Source organism: Hirundo rustica, chromosome 3, assembly GCF_015227805.2.
Source record: "Hirundo rustica isolate bHirRus1 chromosome 3, bHirRus1.pri.v3, whole genome shotgun sequence".
Taxonomy (NCBI): domain Eukaryota; kingdom Metazoa; phylum Chordata; class Aves; order Passeriformes; family Hirundinidae; genus Hirundo; species Hirundo rustica.
Window position 1 is genome coordinate 41,529,623 of NC_053452.1, and position 23,480 is coordinate 41,553,102.

Here is a 23,480-nt window from a genome sequence, read left to right on the forward strand (position 1 = left end):
AACCTCCTTCATCTCCCGCCTCAAATTAAAGAAACCACATCTGGCGCTATCCAGAACAGGCCAACACATCACCCTGCTAGGAACCTTCTGTAAAACAGCAGTAACACTGGATACAAAAAGGACAATGCCCAAAAAAGTCCTGTTTACGTCTCCGTGCTCTTCCCTGCATAGTGCTGCTTGCAGCTGCACTTTTAATATACTTAAACTTCTGTTTACCGCATTACTTGACATATCACATACAGAAACAAACCAGTACTTAACAGCACCATCAAAATGGCTGTGTGGAATTTCTGAAAGTGTCTGTGGTGCAAATTTAAGTGCCATAGCACACAAGATAACATGGAAGTTATTTTTGCTGTTTTGACAAGGAGAGGAAGAATTTTTGTCATCACTGGGTTGCATCTCGTACCTGCCTCTTCACTTCTGTCTGTAAGATAGAGTGGCTGGGGGCTACAGTGGCCCCAGCCCTTCCTTCTCTAGGAAGGTCCATTAAGATCAGATAACACTGCCTGGAAGAGGCTGATAGAAGCCCTAGTCAGTGAGAGAGAGATGGGTTTGTTCATGTTAGGCTTGTCTCTGTCCCTTGTCAGCTGCCAAGCCAGTAAGCATCACTCCATGAAGCCTTTATTAAAAAGTAAGTAAAAGCTCATTTAGGGAATCAATTGCCCTTCAAGCGACATGAGTGGGATAACATGAGCATGCCACCCAGTCCCGGAGCAGGGCAAACCCTCCTCTGCGGGGTCTCCACACAGCACAGGGTTGGTCCTGATGGCACAGCAGTGCTGGGTAAAGCCTTTATCGGCTCTGCCAGAACTGTGGTCTTTAGCTGACACTTTGTTAAGAGGCTATGACAAGTTGAAGAGTCAGTTTTCCTTTCTAGTTCAAGAATAATCCCATGCCCAGAGGCATTTAGAGAAACACATTAATTATTTCTCAGTCGGGAGAGAAAAATTTCAAGAGCAAGCACAGTGACATACCCTGAACCATTCCTTCACACCTGAATATTAGGCCAGAAAGGGAAAAGTGTGACAGAACAATTAAACTACAGTAAAGCCATTTGTTACCCACACACCCTCTTTCTCTGTAATGTTAATTAGGTTAAAGATGATTTTGTGAGGGCACAGATGTCATAGCTGAGAATTCCAGGTTATCATCAGGCCCACTGGGACCACAAGAATAAACCAGGCCACGGGAGGATACTCCAATGTATCATCTCTTCTTGGGGGTCCCACTCCTACCCAGCCCAGTTCAGCATCCCCAGCCCAGTCCAGCATCCTCCCTCCCATGCAAGAATGCAGCACTGCATTCCTGCCTTAATGAAGTTAATATTGATGGAATGTCAACCTGCAATGTAAGCCTTCATCTAAAAAACAAAGAGGTATTTCCCTCCACAGCCCTACTGCTTTGTGAATGGCTGTGTTTTTGGGGTTTTTTTTGTTGGTGTTTTTTTTTTTTTTTCCCCCTTACACTGGATTAGTGATGAAACCCTAAGAGATCTTTTGCGAGATGCTAAAACTGTCTGCTTTGAAAATAAACATCTCTAACACATATGAGGGCACCAAACTGCAGCACCTCTGAGCAGTGATGTAAAGGACAATATAGAAATGCACAGATGGCCCCCTTTCCAGGGAAGAATAAATTTGATCTGTGGATCCAAACAGGGCTGGATACTCAGCAGGTACAAACTGTCATTGCTTCACTGGCCTCATCTGAAGGACGACTGAAAGGTACTAAGAAGCTGACTGAGAAGCATGCATGCATAAAAATACACTCTCATCCACCTGCAGCTACTGACACAGAGTTCCTGAATCTCATCTCAGCACCGTAGGTGATCTTACAAAGACATCAGCTTCTCTTGAAAGGTTCCCCCACATATGTATGCACAGATACCAGACCTGGCACAACTCACCAGTGCACTATACTGCAAGAAATGCATCTGGACAGCCAGCTCCTTTGCAGTAAAGCAATTTACACATTTCTCCCAATTTCATCTTTAAGAATTCTCAAATGACATTGAAAGTTTATGCTGTAAAAATCACATTTCAAAATAAGCAGTTACCCGAAGGGAAAAACACTTCTACTCTGCAAAATTTAGCACATTTTATGCATTTTAAAAAAATATACAAGACGCATTGTTGCAAAAAAATAATGTGCCAGGTCGGTCCTCAGTTAGAAAAAAGTGACACAGTTCCAGTGAGTGATGCAGACTTACAATAGGCATTATTTACACTGCAGGAAAAATGGGAATAGAAAATTATGGCTGTAATACAGGGTCAAATCAGTTCCGAGTCATTGTTAACCTAAAGGCCATTATTTTGCATTAACCAGTTCCTCCTCATCTCATTTTTTATGAAAAGTAGAGTTCTCTGCATAGAAGCTAAGTAATGGTGAATGCCAAAGACCTGTTCTCCTCCTGTGCCCATTGTGGGCTAGGAGCACCAAGAAATTCCACAAAGGTGTCCCACCAAGAGTCAGAGCTTAGATCCCATAGGCAGCCAGGAAGATCCCATTAATAAATTTAGTTGAGTCATGTATATTCTAGCAATGCAACTAGACAGTCCAGAAGAATAGGATTCAAATAAAAAATGAAGTAGTGCAAAGCCAAATTTCCACACAGCAAGCATTTTCTGCCTAAAAGAGAAGGGAAAAAATTATCCATGGCTATTGCACTTAACTTTTCTCAGATGCTTCAAGAAGCTTTGTGGCAACACCACTATGTCCCCTGAGATGAAACAGGAAAGAGAGCAGGAACAGGACGGAGGAATGCTAGGGTTGGGGGAGAACTGAAGCTTAAAGAAACCAAAAAACAACAAAACCCCACACTAAAAAATACCTCACAACACATTCTGTAGACCTCACATAACCTGAACACCAGCATGGATTTTTTTGTTTATTTATTGAAGAAGAGCTGGCTACATACTTCGTTTGCATGTGGACTTCCCCAAACTTCCAAGTGTGAGTGATTTGGGAAAATTACTACCCACATGGCACCTGCCCCCCACCACCTCTACATAACTTCTCAAGGCTCCTGATTTTACCTTTCAGGCCAGTAGAAAGAAATGCTGGCCACTTTCTAATACGTGGTTGATTAGTTTACTAAAGGATCTAAAAGAAATTGGTTCAGGATAGCCTTGTGTGTTTGGCTTTAGCTGGAAAGTACATGTATCCCAAGTGAAGGGAAGAATCACAACAGAGGCTGGGAGTAAAGCAAGGGAGGTCCTGGCTGAGGTCACTTTACCCAGAATGGACACAAGGCATATGGAGGGCAGCATGAAAGGAGACAACATCAAGAAGCCTGAGATCATGTGGTGTTAGGAACTGTTGAGGTCTGAACACCAAGCTAAAGCCTCAGTCATTCCTGGTAATGGAGAGGTACTGCAAGAATTTCTTGGCATCTTACATTTAGCAACAAGGCATGCCCAGGCAAGGATCTTCAGACTTGAGCAGTGTCACAGGGGATTCTTCTGCACAAGACGAGCTGCAGAACCATTTCCAGCACTGCTCATCCAGGGGCAAACAAACCCTTTGCAATTCTCAGGCAGGAGAGCACTTGGCTGGATGTTGTACTGATACTGAAGGAGAAATGATTGACAGCAGGTACAGGCGAAAAATTGCCTTCATAGGAAGAGACCATGTATGTCCTTGGAGTGCTTTATACTCTCTGGACATCTGAATTCCCTCTAGGTGGTACACATCTGCATGTGTTTTTCTTACATTGTATTTAGTAATGAGGTACCAAAATGACCGTAATGGAGTTGTACTGTAAGTTAGAATACGGGAGAAATTCACAGAGGAGTTTCAACTAGGCAAGCAGATTTAAGAGAGGACAGGCAAGAAGCATGGATTAGTGAGGAAGGACTGGTGTGTAGAAATCATCATAAGGTATTTCAGAGAACTTTTGTTATTTGTCTCCTAAGAAACCCTTTGTTATAAGAAATACTCACGTAACATAAAGATAACCTGGTAGCATATTCTGTCCATGAACTTCAGTACTGGAGGATATACATATGCAGAAGAGTTAATTGGAGGCAGAGTGGTTTTGGCAGAGTTAATCACGGAGCTCCTTGGTAAGCATGGGCCTGGCAGGGTAAACAGCCCTAGCTTTAAAAAACAAAGTATCATCCTTGAGGCAGGGGAGTTAAGGAAAGGGATTTGGCTTCCTAAGAAATCCAGCCTGACAGATTCCTAAGAGGACACAGAGAGGCGGCAGGGTACAGGAGCTGCAGTCTTGCTCCTTCCCAATTGAAGGCTTCCATCTGCTTAGGTCAAGCAAGGTGTGCTCCTAGAAAGGCATCACCCAAAACTCGGGATCGAAGGGATCTGGGTTATAACAACACAGGCAGCCTGGCTGTTCTTTGTCTGCTGACAATCAGTTTTGTTTTAGGAGTCTGAATGTGTTGCTGCATACACTTTCCGATAACAAGGGGGAAACCTCCCACAGGGCACTGATAAGGTTGACCCCGCAGGAGGATTTGCCATATAAGACCCAGCTGCTGAAGCCTATGGAACCAGGTTGAAGCTGGAAGGGCTGCAGGATCTTTCACTGAGCAAACTAAGAGAGGGAAAAAAAAAAAACCAAAAAATCAAAAAAACCCCACCCACAGGGTGCCCGATGATCCATGAGAAAACCAAAACTAGAAGAGCAACATGTCCCAAGGTTTGTAGGACCTCCCATTAATGCACATCCTGAACTTGATTTTCAAAATGATCAATTTCTTATAGACACAAGGGGTTTTTTCTCCTCAGATATACTTGGTTGAAGCAGTTTACCCTTTGAGAATAAAAAAAAAGTTCAAGAGCAGAAGAGATGAAAAATTCTATCCTGACCCTGTTAATGTTACCCTGAAGCTTGCCCTCAGCATCTGCAACAGTAGGAAGAGAAGGCAACATATTTAGGCATCAAATGCTGGGAAACTTGCTCCAAGACCTACAACTTAGATCTTACAGCATTCATGGTTTGCAGCTTGCATGGTACCTTACGGTGACATTTCCCTTTTTGCCACACTTAGGGGTTAAACTTCTATTTATGATTAAGGACCCCAACCTCTCCCCCTCAGACATATCCCTACTATGAGACCAACTGAGCATTAGTGTATCTGCAAAACGTCTGCAGGTCAAATGGGCTCCTAATCCAGATAATCCGTGCAGTGTGATTGGCTACAGTTCTGTAGAAATCCTTTAATTTTCATTCTCTTGCTACTGCTGACAGTCAGGGTTTTGTTGACAAATTAGCAGCAAAGTAATGGATGCAGGTGGATTAGAATACCTTGTTTTGCATGTGGCAGTATCAGACAGCCAAAAATAAATACACATTAAGAAACCAGGAAAGATATTATTACAACAGGGTGGCTTTTTTTTTTTTTTTTTTTTTTTTTTTTTTAAATGTCTTCTTAAAGCTGCAGCACAGAGGTGAAAGCATGATGAAAGAGAGGATTACCTTGTTCAAAAATGTAGCTGCTTCCTCTCCATTTTTTGGATACCTAGCTCAGCCTCCCCTTCACAGCCCCCTGTGGGATGCACACTGACTTGCCACTCAGCCAAGGCAGCCAGCTTAAGCACCCACAAGTCAACCCTGGGAACACCAAACTTACCCCGGCCTCCCCTCTACCTGACCTGAGCGCTTCCCTTTTTTGAGATGACAGCTTGTTGTGAAGTCAAAAATCCCTGAGAAGTAGGCAATGCCTTACGGGCTACTTCCAAATGCCAGACCCAGAGTGCTACGTTTGCTGCCACAAGCAGCAAGGGAGATGATCACCAGTCTGTTGGTCAAAACAAGGCAGAGACAAACCACATTGTGGAACAGAGGAAGTATTTCCTTTCAGAAAAGCAAATAACCGACTCCCGAAATAAACAAAAAAGAGGTGTTAATTCAGGCTACCGGACTCTTCCAACTCTTGTCCTTAACTTTTTAAGAGCTTTCTGGAAGAATTAGCTGCTATAAAAAGGAAGAATATTTTCATGATGTAAGAAGACTGTTTCCCCTTAAAGCTGTGGACAATATACTCTAAAGTCTACTCAGAACAGCTTTATTATGCTCTTTGGGATGCAGTGGTTACAAGGCACTTCCAACAGGTTGAAAGGCATCTGCCACAACAGGGTATTTTGGGACCAGAACCCCCGTGCTTGACAGGGTGAAGGAAACTGCTTCACAGAAAAAGGTGTGAGGGAAGGAAAAAGCAGGGTATGGAAAATATGAAACAAAAAACTTGTGAAGTGGGGAAAAAGTGAAAGAAACATGGGAAGACCAGGAGAAGAATTCAAAGAGAATAGGAATGAAATTGCCCTGTCTTACAGGAGAGGACAAGGGTTCAAATTTAAGCCAAGATGTCCTGCAAGTGGAATAGGCAAAACCTGGTGTTAAAAAATGTTGCAAAGGGGAGAACGCAGAAACACAGATGATTTATGAAAAAAGTTAAGAGCATTCAGGTCTCCTCACATTAAACAACACTGCACTGGCTTAAAACACAGGTATATTATGTTTAAGGAATCTCTTGGAGACTCTACAAATCTTTTGGAGATAAAAAGCTTATGTTCCTCTCAGTGTGAATGCTGCACTCAAAAAAAGCAGTTCGTACAGAATGAGAGCATAAAGGAAATGATACAAACATAGGAAAAAAACCCTTATTTTATCCTACATATTTATAAAGAGGTAAAAGAAACCTTATTTAGAAGGATTTATAAAAGACTACTGTAATTTCAATGCAACATCTAGAATCACAGTAGTAAATAACACACTTCAGAAAAGTTTTTGGAGGAGAGACAAGTCTTTCAGTGGTTTTGGAAATGTGGGGAGGCAAGATAAACAGGACAACAGATCCATTTCTAATTACTAAGAGGTGGAGCGTGGGAGGAAATGCCAATGCTTACACCATACCAGAAATGTGATCTGCCATATCAATTTGCTTCTTTAAGGCATCACTTTAACACCATTTCCTGGTCAATACTAGGCCATAGGACCATGCAAACTGGACTTTAATTCATGGACCCAGAAGTTTTGCATTTCCCATGTGATGTTTCAAAACCCAATATGTCCCACACATGTATTCAGTCCCTTAAAATCCTTTGAGTTCCTCCCCAGTGCCACATTCTTTGCGTGTGACTTCAGAAGATAAGTAACACTTTCAGCCTCAAAGTCCTTTTAAAATGCACCTCCTGTTCAATACCTATAGTTCTGAATATAGTAACGAATATGTTGACTAGCAACTCCCACTATAGGAGAGAAAGCAAGCCCCACAAAGAGCTGGAATCTAAGAACAAAGGCGGAGAACAAAAGCCCCCCCTTTACTCAATTTGTCTGCCCACATACCAAAGATCAAAAGAGCTCTTCCAAGGCTCTGCATAATCTACATACTTTGTGACCTTATTACAATCAAATTCCCCCTGCAGGCACAGCCACTGTGTATATATGCACACACTGTAAATATACAAGCGGGTCTGTGGATGTTTGCCAAGTCACTTGCTCGTGCAATGAGTTTGCTTACTTTTAACAATGCTGAGGCCAAAGAAGTGAGGCTCTTTAATCTTCACTAAATCACAAACTTGCTGAAAGAGCTCCTGTCCAGTGGCTTTGACCTGAAAGACACAACCAATCAAACATTACAGATGGCTCACACACCTGGATGGAGCAACTCTTGCAGGCCAATACATTTTTGGGTACCAAAATACCCAAACACAACCACACCAGAGAACATGCTTTTGTTTTCAGTATTATTGCTATTATCATAGAATAATCATCATTAATATTTACAGAAATGAAAATACTGCTCTCTTGCAGATTTTTTTTTTTTTTAATGGGAAAAAAAAAACCCAAAACCAACCAAAACCAAAAGTTTTCAATCAGGAGAACCAGGAACAAAAGTACCCAAACACAGAACTCTGAGTAGCTCATAGGTTAGAGATGTGGTTGTTCTGTACCCCACACAGAAGAGCTTGTGCTGTCTCCTGCTGACTTCTAGTTACACAGCCATTAACATCTTCATCTTTGGCAGCTGTAACCAAAGCCTGTAAGCCCTTGCCTCTTTCCCTGTACACTGAGACCTTCCCATACCCCTGCCTCCTGTAATGCACAGACTCCCCCCAGAAGGAGCATGGTTCTGGGTAACTGCACATGCAGACCTGGATGTGTACTATGATTGGAAGATTTCCCCACTAAACATCCCCCCATCTATAGCCTCATTTACCCCTGTCCCACTGCACCGTCCCAGGAGTACTGACAGAAAAACCATGGGCACACACAGAATCCCCCCGCAGCCCACAGAGGGGGGAAAGAGTTCAGAGAAAGAGCAGACGGGGAGAACAGAACAGCGCTGACACAGACAACCTCAGCTCAGGCCATGGTGCAGCCAGCTGCAGCTGCAAAATGGGCCAGGGGCTTGGAATTTCATTACCCCACTGCTGGACGATGCAGATTAGCAGTGCCAGGAGCAGCTGTCTGCAGGGGTGTAGTGCAGTGCTACCTACCGAGCAACAAAGATGACAGGGCAGAAGTCAACTGCTTAACTCTCCTAGGAACCAATCACCATCCTAATTTTTAAAGCTCTTTTAGTGTAGGTATGCCACACGTCCCAGAAACTGGCTTGCACTCATCTCCCTGCCCCAGGATGTGCCATGTCACTAGACACGGACAATGGGAAACAGGAGGTCATTTAAGTACTCATTTTCTTTTACCTGACAGGGCATCAGTAGCCAGACACTCACTACTGTTTTATCAGGAGCTTTGAAGCCTGCACTACACCAATGCAAACACGTGTAAGCTTTGAGCAGGGAGGAGGTAGTGTACCGTTCTGATAAGACCCAAAACCACATCTGGGTCTTATTATGGGTCATATTATGTGTCTTATTATGCAGTGTTGAGACTGCACCCTTTCAGTCTCACACCTAGATGCAGTGTTCGGTCAGACAACACCCAGAACACATTTGGAAGTTAAAGTGGGGCACAGAGCAGTCTCCTTTGCCAAAGAAGCAAGCTCTGAGCCTGTTCTCCTACATGGGAAGGATTTGCTAAAAAAGATGTGACCTACCTCTAGCCAGAATGGTTATGGGCATACAAGAGTCTCTGGCAGCACAGGACTCTCTGTAAATGCTATGCAATGAGATGAATTTTCTAAGTGGAAAGCTTTCATATCTAAGAGAAGAAAATCCTGCTTTAAGATACTTAATTCTAGGGAACTGAGCCCTTCAAGTGACAGTTTTGTGGCACTCAGCTCTAAACACTGATTTAGGCAGATTTCTTGCACAGCAGGTATGTTACTACCACCTTGTCCATTCTCCTCTTGGCACATCCCTTCTGTATCAAGTTCTACTCCCAGCCTTAAAGGCTATGCAATACCAATTACATTTGCAACTGCTGTTCCCTCCTCCTACTTTCCCCTCTGCTCGAATCAACCAATACTTCCCTTTGCATTTTTTATCTGGGTGCTTCTCTTTGGACTTTCCTCCCTATACATATATGGTTCCTGTGCCAAGACTGATCTCAGAAATGCTATGACTCATTCCTTCCCCCGATACTCAGCTTTGCCCCATGTCAGGCTCAGGGCTTCTTTACACGTGCAATTTAGTCCAACGTGAAATTGAGCTCAAGTTTACAGAAGGTAACTGCTACTCCAAGGTCATTCTGTGTACAGGTACATTAGTTACCTATGTCTGTTTTTCTTGGTACATACACTTTGAAACATCAGCTCTCCTGTTCACAGAACAACTGAAAGACTTCAGACCTATGCTTGCCATTCACCAACACGCAGGACCTCACCAGACTTCTTCCACTCCAAAAATTTCTCCCACTTAGCCTTGCTCTCCTCAGGGTAGCTGGCGAGCTGCAGCACCCACTAGTCCCCCTCAATGCTCTACTTCTCCTCACGTTCACAGCTGGCCCCAAGAAGGCAGTTTCACTCCTCTCCATCCCCCCGGATTCATTGTACATTCAGATAGGTAGGCATCGAAGGGGGGAAGAGACTGTAAAATGGCTCCTGCTCTTCCCTCTTCAACAGTACTGTCTGTGAATGGTGTAAGACAAAGCCATTTTAAAGAGCAAGTTTCAATCCATATATGACCACATAAAACACATATAGGTAAACTCTTATCTGGAAGGGTGGAATTTATATGGGAGGGGGGAGGGAGGACTAACCTGGATAAACACTGTGCTTATCATGGGAAGGATCTATAATTTATTCTGCTGGAAAGATAACCATTCCTACCTACCTCACTGAGCTGCAAGCTTGTTTAGTATTTGCATTCCACACTGAAGAGGTTAAAAGGCTTTGGAAATCTTTAGTAGTGGCATTATTATTCTAATACATGCACAAAGTATCATCTGTGGTTGTGCTAATTACATTTGGGTTCTAACAACATCACTAGAAAATTGCCTTGATGTTTCCTTAAAAAAGAAAGACCTCTCCAGCTGTGAAATCTTAATTTTTGTTGCTGTTTTGAATGAGTGCTGTGGTAAAGTCAGAAGCCAAATGAAAAGCTGTTTCTGGTGACTTGCCCAGCTGTAACAGGTCATGTTTCACTCTCTATGGAATTAGGACACAACTGTGTGCTGAGGTCTCATGTTTTGGCCCAGGCAGCTATTCCCTTTCACACGCAGCCATCTCCAAGTACATACCTTCCCAATTTCCCAGACATGAAAGAAAGGGGTATCAGAAATGACAAGGGCGAACGTCTTTAAAAGGAATACAAAGGGGCGCTGCAGAGGATTCCTCTGCAGGACAATGTGGTGATGAACAAGGCACCCCAGCTTTTTGGAGGGGCAGCAGGCTGGGACAGGACAGTGGAACAGGAGGGGACACAGCACTTTCCATCTGTCCCTGTCAGTGCTCAATGCAAAAGACCATTTCTTATGCTTATGAAATATTTTGGAGGTATTAAGAAGGACATGAAGATGTAGCATTCAGGAACCTGGTTTAGTAGTGGCTTGGCAGTGCCACGTTTACAGCTGGACTCAATCTTGAGAGTCTTTCTCATCCCAAATTTATTTTACAATAAACTGCAGGTTTTCGTGATTTACCGGAGCGTGACCCAGCGGTGAAGGAACAGCTGCACGCTCCATTCAGGCACAGCGAGGAGCAGTGACAGTGTCAGCCCTGCTGGCGCACTGCCTTCCTGCACGCCAGCCTGCACCTTCCCCATGGCTGGCCGGCTCTGCTATCTCCCATCTTCAGCCTCCCTGATAAGGGCTATAAGAAGGTGAGATTTAGGGTCAGCTGCAACAGACCATTACCCAGGCCTGTACACCTGCCGCCAAGAACTTAATTAAATCATCGTTCTTCTGCCTCGCACAAAAGCCAGCAGATTGCAGAAGCCTTCTGGGGCAGTGGATGGGCTGGGTTTGAACCAGTAACCTAGAAGCAGAGCGTCCCAGATTTTTCTCTTAAAGCTTTATTCCATCCAGCCCTTGAGGCTGTTTCAGTTAAGGACGCTACACTTACACGCAGCAGGTAGGAAAATTCCGACATGGATTTTGAAGATTAGCACGCATAGTTTCAAAAGCCACCGTTTCAAATGAGTACTTAAAATAACAGTTTACCTCAACTGTCTTCTCCCCCTCCTCATCCCAAAGCGGGGGAAAAAACCTACCCAAAACAAAGCCAAATCTCCCCAGCCCACACATGAGTGCACGCACACGCTCACAAGAGAGCACTTATCTTTGAGACTCGCTTGTCCTCTGAACGCCAAGTGCCTCTTGTCAGCTCAGTTTCTCACAAGTTCAAGGAGCAGCCGGCGTTGCACAAAGAGGCACCGTGCTGTGCAGACACCGTGCCACCCTGGGCTGCCAGCTGAGCTGGTCCTGCTGTCACTCACCCACACTTTGAAACATTCGAGGCAGCAATCAAAGAAATGAAGCGACTTACCTCGATTTTTTGTGTGTATGAATACTCAAGAGAAGTGGAAAAAACCCACCCTCAATGGCTGTTTGCCTTAGACTCTTTGAAGGGATCTGCAGGCTATCAAAACAAGGGATAGCTGGGCTCTTTACAAGAGTAAACAGTCATGTGTTGGGTGCACTTGCTAAGTAATCATGGTATTTCAGGTACTATTTTTTAAAAAATTGTTGGATTATTACAAGCAGCAAAACCATTCAGAAATAATAAAAAAGTAAATAACAACAGAAAAAGAGCAGAGGAGACTCCACACCCTACAACACAGCCATGACTTTTAGTGAACTCTGCGAACGAGCTGAAGCTGCCCAATTAGAAAATGGGGCACCAATTACCCTAAGCTGGCTAATAGACTTTCGGTCAGCAGACCAGCACCAGGCTTTTGGGAGAACAATGGGAGCTAACAAAACCGAACCGTGGCCGCCATGCAGCGACCTCCCGGCCACTCACCCCGACAGCCAGGCTGAGCTGCTCGCGGGTGGGCAGGAAGACGCAGACGCTCCGGATCTCTGGCTGCATCCTGCCTGCCAGCAGCGTCCTGCTCATGGTGGGCAGCTCCACAGCGGCCGGGGTCTCCTCTGCGCACACGTGTCAGGCTCCCTTCATCCCATGTACCTGTTGAAAAGGCGAGAGCATCAGTGCCGTGCTTCTGTTGGCACTGGGAGCAGCTCACAGCGCGCACGTGATGAGATAATCAAAAACAAAAACACTCCCAACAGTCATCCATTTTCCAGAGCCAGTCAATGTTTCCACCAGCATCACAGCACAAACCAGGCAGCGTCAGCCTTTTAAATAGCTTGAAAGTCCCAGGAGAGTGCCATAAAGCAATGAGGTCTCCCTGGAATAACAAACCAGACTCAAGGTTTCCAGACTCGTGTAAGTGATAAGGCAGGTGGCACCTCGGGCCATTGCCTGAAAACACCCGTGACATGGGGGAGGGCCCATCCTTCAGCCAGGCACCTCGCTCACTCCCAGAGCAGATTTCAATGGGCTGTCAACAGGCACATGTCAGTGCAGAGGACTTCATCTGCGCTGTCCTCCCCCTCACTCCATCCCTACTCCCTGGGCAACCACTGCCTGAAATCCTCTACGCCTCAACTCAAAGGAGGAGGCGGAACACAAACTCAAAAGGCTGAGCCACTGTGTAACACCTTTTGTGAGGTAAGCACTGCCCTCCTCTCAAGGACTGAGCCCAGCCTGCACAAGCATCTTACAGGTGAAGTTTAGACACTGACAGAAATAACAGGTGGGAGTTTTCTTTGCAGCCAAATGCAGAGTAGCCAACATCATCTGGGCTTTACAGCTAGGTTAGACAGTTTCCTCTTCAACTTGTACCATCTCATGTATAGCCCTCTCCTCTCCAATGCTCTCAGCATTCCTCTCAGGAAGTATCCTGTGGCACCTGATGAATCCAGCAGGAAGGGGAGAGGCTCCTCGAGGGTGCGTTAGGCATCAATGCCAGCAGAGACCTAAACCAGCAAGATACCGAGCACGGGGTCCACTCCATCCCCATACAAGGTTTGATGTAAGTCAACCCCCAGGTGCCCTGAGCAAAGGGGTTGACTCCCTTCCACCAGCAACACCTGGGCACTCACCAGCAGCACGGCAACAGAGGTGCTGCAGGCTGATGCCTGCCCCCAAAGCCCCCACACACCCGGGGACAGGTGCAGACCCCACGAGGGCAGCCCAATGCACTGGTTCTGGCAGTGCCACTCTCTCCCACCGCCCACAGCCCAGCTCACCTTCAGGACACAGGCTGTGAAGGGAGCCATGGGCTTTTCCTTCAGCCTCCACAACACATGAAAGATGAGGAATCACAAGCAGCAGGGAAGCAGGCCATGTTATGCTAACACACATACACATACATGTATACGCAGGTACATGTGTGCATGTGCACTACATATAAGTTTAAAAAGCATTTTGCATTTAAAATCATTACATTTTGTGTTTAAAATCATAGTTGTCCTGGTTCAGGAGAAAATTATGGCATAATCAAATTCTTGTGTGGGAGATGGCAAAAATAAACAATAATGTAGTGCACTGCAAATAGAACTTGGATTTATCCCTCTCCTTTCAACTCCGTACTCAAGCATCAATTTTTTTTTAAATTTTTTTTTTAAGCAAATACAAGATAGATCCAGGAGTGTTCCTTTGCAAATACAGAAGCTGTTTCATGCACCTCCGTCCTCAAGCCAGCATATACAATGCTTCTTAATAAAACAATTTTTGATTCAAGTTATGTGGAGCATTTCTTAGAAGACAGAAAAAAAAAAAATCCACCAAAAACCAGACAAGGGAGTTATTAAAGTATTTTTTTAGAATAAGTATTTAGTTTAACAAGACCTAAGAGTTTCGAAAAGATTGCTCTAAACTAAAAGCAAGTGAGAAAAAGACATTTGACTTTATGGGACACTGAAGGCTGCTATTAACTGAAATATTAAGAAAAAAATTCTGATTTATCTTCTCTTACTGAAATAATTATACTGACATGCTCTCTTAGGCTGCAGACTACACACTATTAACAGCTGTATATAAATTACAGATGTCTGCAGAATGACTTGAGGGCAACAGGTCACCACTATTATTGCCAGCTGATGTAATTCGTGCCATAAACTCTATCAACAGCATGAAGACCTCGGAGTATGAACTTTTCAACATAAGGAGGTTTATCTTAATTGTCAAACGGCTGCACTGGCCAGTACACGTTCCCACTCACAAGGGGATATCACAGCCAGCCAAGACTTCATGGGGCTCAAAACAGAACTGAAAATAGGACAAAAAAGCAACCATAAAAAAACCCAAACACACGCACACAGATTCCTTTGGACAGCTGAAGAAACTGACTCCCAGTTCCCCATAGCCTCTATAATAAAAAGTTTCTGGAAAGTTTTTTCCCACACCTGCTTTTTCCATCTGAATTTTTAAGAGAACAGCTGTGGGCTCTCAGAACAGGGAAGTGAGAAAGGCAGAAGAAAAGGTGTTTTCCTTACGATTCAAAACAAATGAGCTTGTGGACCCTCCCACGACAGGTAAGGGGTTAAAGAAAAAATGTCCTTAATCTGAAGGGGGAGGTGAAACACAAGCCCAGCTCAACCTTCTCTTTTTTAGAGGTATGTTAGGATGTGATAAAACATAATGAATCATTAACTTGCTAGCAATGCATGTTTACACCTTTCCTTTTTTTAAAAGAAAAAAAGTTGTGAGTCAGGAGTAACTGCCCAATGAAAACAAGTGACCAGAAGGAATGCTCTTACTTAAACATACACAATTTCAGACTGCCCATATGCCATTCTTTTGTTTACCACAGATTCCAACCTCTTAACCTCAATTAAACCATAAAAGCTCCAGCAAAGGCACTGTAGATGAATTAATAAAACCTGAGGTCAATCATCAGCCTCTGGGACACCCTACAGGTTGTTTGGTTTTTTTGTGTTCCTTTTTTCTTTAACTAACATCACTTGGTTTTAGCTTCTGCAGAAGTCCATTTTGAGACGTAATTGCTTGGTCAAAGGCCTGACAAGTCTATCAATTAAAACAGTCAAAGGCACTATTTATTTTTATTCTTCTGGTATCAGACAGGAGGCTTATTAGTGCCCAGAGTGGGGGCACAGCTTATTTAGCAGTGTTTATTTTACCTAAACACACATGCAGAGGATCTTTGGAAAACATGCTCGTCATTAACTTCAAGCCTTCTCTCACCAAGCAGCTCAAACATGGCCATAAAAACTCAATTAAATCTTCCCCTCCTCCCTCCACAGACCCTCAGGTTCCCTCCCAGCACAGTGCCAGAACCTCAGCACTGGCTGGGTCAAAGCAGGAATGGATGAGGTTTGCCCCAGCAAGGCAGGTAAGAGCAGCAGAGCCCTCCACGGGAGGAAGAGGAGTTGAATGCGAAGGAAGGAGCTGTTTGCTTCAGGTACCAGCAGGATGGCTCACCGAAGCACCTCACACCCCACCGTATACCCAATGACACAAGGATGTCCTGCCACCATTGAATCTGGGGCCATGCCACCACCAGCCTGTCTGCAAGCAGGTCTCATCCAGACAGCACGTGGGTTCTCGTAATGAATGCCACCCTATTTTACACACTAGTTCTTAACACCACAGCAAATTGGCTCCTAATTCTCATTTCAGCTTCTAGGTACAGCTACAACTACATCTCAAGGGATAAAGGGAATAGATGAACGAGCCGTAACATACCAACTCAGAGCAACAAAGCAGAACAAAATTCTTATCTACCAAGAAAAAAAGCACAGGAAATTCTGTGCTTCTCTCACCAACACTTGGAAACACAGTCCTTAGGGTTTCTTACAGTAAAACATCTGCTTTTGCTAGAACTGATAGAGAATGAGCACCAAGCATCTTCCTGATGAAGGCTTACCACAGCGGCCCTACAGCCTCTCATAAAAAATTGTCCAGAAACATTAAGACTCTTCTTAATATTTTCCAGACACTATCCAGAGATGTCTTAGGCTTCTAAGAACACTAGACTCTTAGGCTGCAGTTCCACAAACAGCTTAAGCAGCTTTAATCAAGGCAGTCCTGCAGCAAGACAGACAGACAACTGCCTGGAAACAAATCTGCCTTTGGCAGCAACCCACACTTGGGCTGCCTTGTACTTATGATGAAACACAGTCGTAAAACTGAAAATCCCCCCTCACCTTCCAGGTATTTTGTCTCTGCAGATGCACACTGTAGGGCACCAGTACTATCTGCAAAGGAGACTAATAAGGAGCCTGAGCAAGTAAAAGATGTCATGATGGCACATATAAGCCTTTCTCAGCAATTTTAGAAAACTCCACCCACCTCCTCTGACTAACTCCTGCAATGATGAAAATTTCTCTGAGAAGATGCATCAACCAGGAAGGAGCGGAAACAAAGTTGCTTGTCAGGGCAGAAAACAAGATTGAAGTTAAATAGCTTTATGTCGTGGCTGTAAAATGATGTGAAAAGTGCCACCTGTGACCAGCAGTCAGGACAACTAGGTCACATCCTGCAGCAAATTCCCAGAAGCACATCGACTTTTCAAATGTGTCTACCTCAGCATCATTCCAGGACTAGCACAACACATCCAAGGGCAAAGATGCCACAGGGAGGTAAGGTACTAAATTTGGTATCCACACACTGCTTTGGGGTAAAACGCACACCCGTCTTCAAACACCGCACACTACTTTGTAGGACACCCCTATTCAAAGCTGTAGAAGAAGCAACACCAAGGCACCTCGCTGTCACCTGGGTGCTCTGAAGAGCTGGATTCCAGAACCAGTGCGGTTTGGCTGTGGACAGGTGCAACACTGACAGCAGAGACAACTGGCTTCAGCACACGGGAGTGGGAGATGCAACGACAGCAGGCTTTCTGCACCTGGTCAGGTGTGAGCACAGTCCTCTCACAGGGCAGGGATGTGGGCCTGGCCCCCACCTTTCCTTTAGGATATTTCAAGAGGTGCAATATGAGGTGCCTTCAAAAACTCCAGGGCTGTGAACCCAAGCAGATGTGACAGATGGGGACATCGCTGAGCATCGGTCTTAGATACAAGCCAACATCCTTTTTTTCCTTTCTTCCTGTACAAGCAACACTCCAGAGTGACACTGAGCTTTAACAATAGCAAGGAAAATGCTTTCTTGCTAGTCTTCATTGCAGGATTAAATGCAGCTCTTAGTTAGGCATGGCTGCTCGGGCTCCCCACCTTTGTGCTATAAAGTCTTCCTGCCCCACATCAAGCAGCACAAGTGAATCCTAGAACAGGAAACGGGCTCTAGCGCTTGCAGCTCTTCCGCTCTGCATCCCTGCACAATGTGCTTAGGAAGAAGGAATCTCCCAAAATTCTGTGCACACCCATTCCTAAGCTGGGACCATACTGCTATGATACTCTGTAGGCCGCCCTAGTCCTTAAGCTCAAAGATGGGACAACTCTCCTAACCCAGGGATGGTGGCATTCTCTTGCAGCCAAATAAAAGTGACTCATGTTTTCGGTTGCACTAACTACTCCTCAAGGAGAGGAAGAAATGCTCAACAAAGGACAGAGCACCAAAGGAGGTGCTCCTGCAGCGCATGGAAGCGCGAGGGCAGGGCAGCAATGGCAGGACCATGCAGGGTAGCTGCCACGCTTCCATCCCCCTCTCCCATGGGATGAATGAAGCTCCTCAGCAGTTTGCTCCCTTTGAGGACAGCACAACATGAATCACTGTATGAACTTAATATTTGTCTGAAACAAAACTGAGTTCAGGAGCTCTTTGAAAGAAATAGACAATGAGTATTAAAGGCTTCAGGCAAAAACGGACGAATTAGGATCTCACAGGGATTATATTTTTCCATCACTTTTAAGTGACGGAAAGTGGCTTTGAATTTTTGTACACAAAACCAGGCAGCCTTTTAAAATACATTATCAGTACTACATGCAAAACTTAGCAACGCACACCTTTTAAAGAACACCTAAACAGTAAAGTCTGCATCTAGAGCATGCAATTCCTTCCCAGCATGCTTTTTTACCTGGGAAGACAAACAATCTTCTTGTGGCAAGATCAGTGGATCAACTGATCCTTCCTTTTCACTGACTGGTAAAAGTAGTAGTATGTACCCTATTGCATCTGACTACTGACATGCAGTTTCTCATTGCAACAAATTTCATTACTGCTGCATAATCTACTAATGGACTTGTTTATTGGATACCAATCACTCATAAGTCTTCTCATACTTCATAAATCAAGCACATTAATTAAACTTTAAGAGTAAGTGGCAATTTAAGGTATCAATTGGCCTAGGCAACTGCAGAAGCACAAGAAAGAGCCAGCAAAATATGGCATTGGGCATGAGCCAGCCTCAGTATCCATTACACCTCACACAAAGCAGCTGCAAAGGAAGCCTGGTCAGAAATGCCAAGCTCCATTTCCTCAGCTGGATCCCCAGCACACATCACATGAGATCCCGCAAAAGTTAAGAGAAGTGAATTGCTGGAATAGCCATTCAGTAACAGCAACCTTGTCACCCCTCAAACACACCACAGTCTCCTTGGAGATGGACCCTTCGGGAAATCTCATTTATGAGCATACGTATGCACAGCCAGGAGTGCAGTAAAGACAATGCTGGTCCAGAACCTCGGTGTAAGAACAAAAACAGAGATACTTCAATTTAGCACTCCAGTGCTTGGCAATTCTGCTTTGTAAATTGCAGCTCTTTAGTAAAGATCATCCATCTTTTCTATCTATGGGAAACAGAGGCAAAGTATAGGCAGCAAGTTCTTTACAATAAGGGAAAGTCAGGCTTCCTTCACAGGCACTGCAGCTGTCAGGAAACTTAGGAAGAGCTGGAAGAGCAGCAAGACCTGGCCTCTCTACTGGCAACTCAGAAGAGAAGCACCTTCCTATACCGTGCAAATTGCAAATGCACGACACCTCCTGACCCAAAAGCCTATCAGTTAATTCTCCAACTGGCAACATATTCCATTTTTAGTCTACCAAGGCTATAAACAGCATTTCTCCCAAGGGGATCCATTATAGTCTTGCCTCAAGCACAACAGATGAGAGATACTCTTCTACAAGCCTGTTTTTGCACAAGCCATTTTATAGGGACAGTATTCTTTCACTGGAGCTAGGCTGGACTGATTTGGCATGTATCCCTAAGACTCCAGAAGTCTGTTGCAGAACTCCCCAAAAATTTCTTCATTTCTATTCTCACCAAGATCTTTTAACATTTATAGAAGCAGCAGACAACAAAGTCTTTATTAAATAAATAAAGAAAGAAAGAGCAAAGAATAATTATAATTTCACAAGCAATACCTTCAGTTGCAGGACACATAAGGAGAGACATGCTTTTTTTTAACAATGTAACAAATTCTTCTGAGTAGGAATAGCTTTGCTACCAGTAATAACCATGTTAAAAAAAAAAAAAAAAAAAAAAAAAAAAATTGGCGTGCTTCCCCTGAGGAAGGGGAAAGTCCACTGCTGATCTCATTGCATTTGAATCACTATCTAAATATTCAGACAAACCAGGCAGCTTCTGCATCAGTTTACTTCTAACTTTTCCCCCCTCAAGTGTACAGCTGTGTTTCAGTGTCTTGAAAATATTCAGAGCAGAGAGGAATACTAATTTATGTGAAGTGGACAAAAAGAATAGATAAAACTCCACCTGGAACACAGCTTGCCTCTGTTACAAGTGGGAAAATGCCAATCTGCCAATACCTTGATAAAATTAACACAAACAGCGGGATCTTTATGATTAGATGCAGTTTCAGAGACTGCACACAGCACTGCCAGACATCAACTTCAGCAGAGCAATGGGAAAGATAAAAAAAGAAACAGAACATAAAAACCCCAGTCTTACAGAGTGCTGCATTTCTGAGGCAATGCTGAGTTGTGCAAAAAGAGGAAAAAGAGGGGGAAAAAAAGGAAAGGCAAACATAAGAATGGTTAAAAAAGAAGCAAATTATCATCTCCTGCGATTCTCCAGGGAGCGGCTCCTCCTTGTCAGAGGATCTTGTTTGGGCCAAGCCCACCGTTTGTCTGTGCACAGTTACTAACCGCACACTACGAATTAAGGTACCACCGCTTAACCCCACCAAGATAATCAAGCGCAGTAACGGAGACTTCCCGCAAGAAAAGAAGTGTAACCCCGGAGCGCCGTAAGCATGCAAGTCATTTACATTGTCTCACTTCGGAGGAACAGTAGGGCAACGACTTCACTACAAAAGCCAACTGATAGAGAACTAATCACTGGGTTCACATGCTTTTTACCTGCAGTGTAGGGAAAAGTGCTGTAGCTTTAAAGTACTATCAGCTGTAATTTTTTAAAAAGAAAGCAAACTAAAATATAACAACAACAACAAACCACCAAAACCCACAAAAATTCACCCATAAAAAACCTAAATGGTGTGGTCCTAACCTGGGTCTAAAGACTTCTATCAAAAACAGACAAACAAACAAACAAACAACTTAGATGAGAAAACCACATGTAAATCCAAATGGTTTTGCTGTTGCTGGTGTTTGTCCCATTTTAACAAGTTAGTATTAAAAAAATCGAGTTAATAGCAACAAAAATTCTAGGGGAAAAAAAAAAAAAAAACTAAACTAAACTAAACCAAAACAACAAACAAAGAGACAAACCAACCCCAACTGTCCAAAAAGCACAGACAGTATTTTTAGGTAGACCATTACAAAGAATCACTACAACTCATGTTCTTTAACAGCATTGTGTAGACCTATTTTTGTCTTACTCTTTTTTGCTTCCTCCCCTCTTTTCTTCCTTACGGTGATCTCTACAAGGAACACAACCCCACTCCCCTCTTAGATTCCATTTTTTTTCTGATTTGGCACTTCTTATCTGAAGCCCAAACACAGGCTACTACACAGACTCCCACCACCACCAGTGCTGAAACCAGAACACTTTGATTACGAGTGTTTAATTGTACAATTAAATGGGAGGAATAAACAACAGTGAGGCCAAGGCATTCTGTTGTCATTCCAAATTTTCCAGGAACAAAATAAAAATAGCTAAACAAATTAATGGGCCACCAATGTTAAAACAGTTGTGGTTTGTTGGTTTGGGGTTTTTAAAACACTTTTGAAATATCTATTGTCAGGGCTTGGGCATCACAGTGGTACTCTGAAGAAGAGACAAGGTTCAGACAGTGTGTTAGTTTTCTGTCCTGGTGTGGTGGAAAAACACAGATGTGCATTTTAAATGCCACAGGGGAGTTAACCTGAGAGCCTGGCACTGCTAAACAGCAAGAGAAACATCTCTCCATGCAGACGATGACGACTTCCCAGCACAGGAAACCCAAAGCCTTTCCCTGTAAATCGTTACCAAGAAAGAATTCCAAGAGGTGGAGAAACACGAGGTATGGAGACTTCTGCCTTTCTGACGCCCGCCCCTTCTCCCGCGCACACACACCTGCTGGGACGCTCTCCTCCTTCCCCGTCCCGCCCCGTCCGGGTGCATCGAAGCCCCTCACGGCTGCCAGACCACCCGGACCAGCCCCACGAGATGCCTCCAGCCCCTCGGCCCGAGGCTGCCCCACGAAAGGAGGCGGCCCAGGTGATGCACCGCAGGGCGGGGGGACCCATGGGGCCGTGTCCCTGTCACTGTCCCTCGGCACCTGCGAGGCAGGTGGCAGCCAGTCGAGCACCAGCTGGGACGCGTCCCGCACTCGTGCCACCGTACAGCCCCGCGGGAGCTCCCCGGGACACGGCCAGCCGCCCGTCTCCCGTCGCGCAGCCGGTGTACCGCTGATCCCCCGCGGCGTCACCCCATCATCCAGCACCAGCGAGACCCACCGGCGGTGCCCGGTCCGCGACACCGAGGGACGGATAAGTTACCACGACCCCGGGCTCCGCAGAGCCCCGCTCCCTCCTGAACCCGGCCTGTGCCCGCCCGCCCCGGGAGCAGCAGCGGCCACGGGCACGCAGGGACACCCGCGGCGGCGGCTCCGGTGGGAAAACACCCTGATAACGTGACACGGCCGGAGATCGCTCCGGCCGAGCCTCGCACCGCCCATCCAGCCACAAAGTTGTAAATACACTTTCGGAGCCGCTGCCGCGCGGCGGGACCGACCGCAGCACGGAGCCTCTCCCGGCTCCGCGGGGAGGGCAGCCCCGTCCCAGCGCCCCGGCCCGCACCGTTCCCCGGCCCGCACCGTTCCCCGGCCCGCACCGTTCCCCGGCCCGCACCGTTCCCCGGCCCGCACCGTTCCCCGGCCCCGGGCGCAGCCGGGCGCCCCGCGGGTCTCTCCGCTCGCGGCGCCGCCCGCAGCCGCACCCGCCCAGGGGCTCGGCCGGCACCTGGGACCTGCACCCCTCGCCTTTGTCCCCCGCAGCTCACCGGGACCGCGCCCGCCTGCCCCCCGCTGCCGCGGGGTCCCGGGGAAACGCGGGAGCCCCGGGACACCCCCTCGCCGGCAGAGCCCGCGGACTCACCGCGGGACAGTCCCCACGGCGGAGCCCCTCCGGTGCGGCATCCAGCGCCCAGCCAGGCAGCGGCGGGCGCTCGCCGGAGCCCCGGAGCTGGAGCGGCGGCGGGGCGGGGCCAGGCGGGGCGGCACACGGGGAGGGGAAGCTGCGGGGGCGGGACGGGATGGGACGGGACCGGCCGTGTGTGCCGGGCCGGGCCGCGTGTGTCGGGGCTGACGCCCTGCGTGCGGTGGTGAGGGTTTGCTGGCGGGGCTGCCAGACGATTTTGGTTCTGGCGGGTACTCAGTCCACCGTACGGGCAGCAATGGAGTTTGCGTTGGGGAAATTGCGATTAAGTGTGACCGCAGCGAATCGCTGGAACTCGGTCCCGGTGGCTGCCGCAGCCAGGTTAGCTGGGCGGTGCTGGCAGGGGCAGAGGGCACGAAGGTAAAGAGGTGCCGTGTGAGGGTCGGGGTCAGGTGGGAACTCCGCGCCTGGAGTTTCGAGTGATGGGAGTCACAGTGCTCGAGAGAGAGGTGCTGTGCTGCACGCATGGCGCATCTTCTTTCCCTCTTCTGTGGTATAATCTGCTTTTCAATGTAGTAATTTTCTAAAAGAAAGCGGACATCATCTCAAGTTCTGTCGAGTTGCTCCCTCACGAGTAGGATGTTGTTCAATTTCCCCTCATATCCAGTTGCATGTGCGGATGCAGCCGGCATGGGA

The 23,480-nt window shown here is 46.0% G+C and overlaps 1 protein-coding gene across 9 annotated transcripts in view; it reads right to left on the reverse strand.

Annotated features, from left to right (window-relative positions):
- Window positions 1-22,870, reverse strand: part of FRMD1 (FERM domain containing 1) — a 40,777-nt gene extending 17,907 nt beyond the window's left edge. For 2 of the 9 annotated variants that reach the window (XM_040059910.2, XM_040059906.2), the window contains exons 1-3: window positions 22,785-22,866; window positions 12,327-12,491; window positions 7,482-7,572 (exon numbers count right to left, since the gene is read on the reverse strand). In XM_040059910.2, coding sequence (XP_039915844.1) covers window positions 7,482-7,572; window positions 12,327-12,422 — 187 coding nt within the window. In that variant the 5' untranslated portion in view covers window positions 12,423-12,491; window positions 22,785-22,866. Of the gene's footprint in view, window positions 1-7,481; window positions 7,573-12,326; window positions 12,492-22,145; window positions 22,240-22,487; window positions 22,505-22,689 lie in introns of those variants that run through there. The other 7 variants (XM_040059902.2, XM_040059907.2, XM_040059903.2 and 4 more) reach the window with 7 other exon arrangements.
- Window positions 22,871-23,480: the final 610 nt, after the last annotated feature.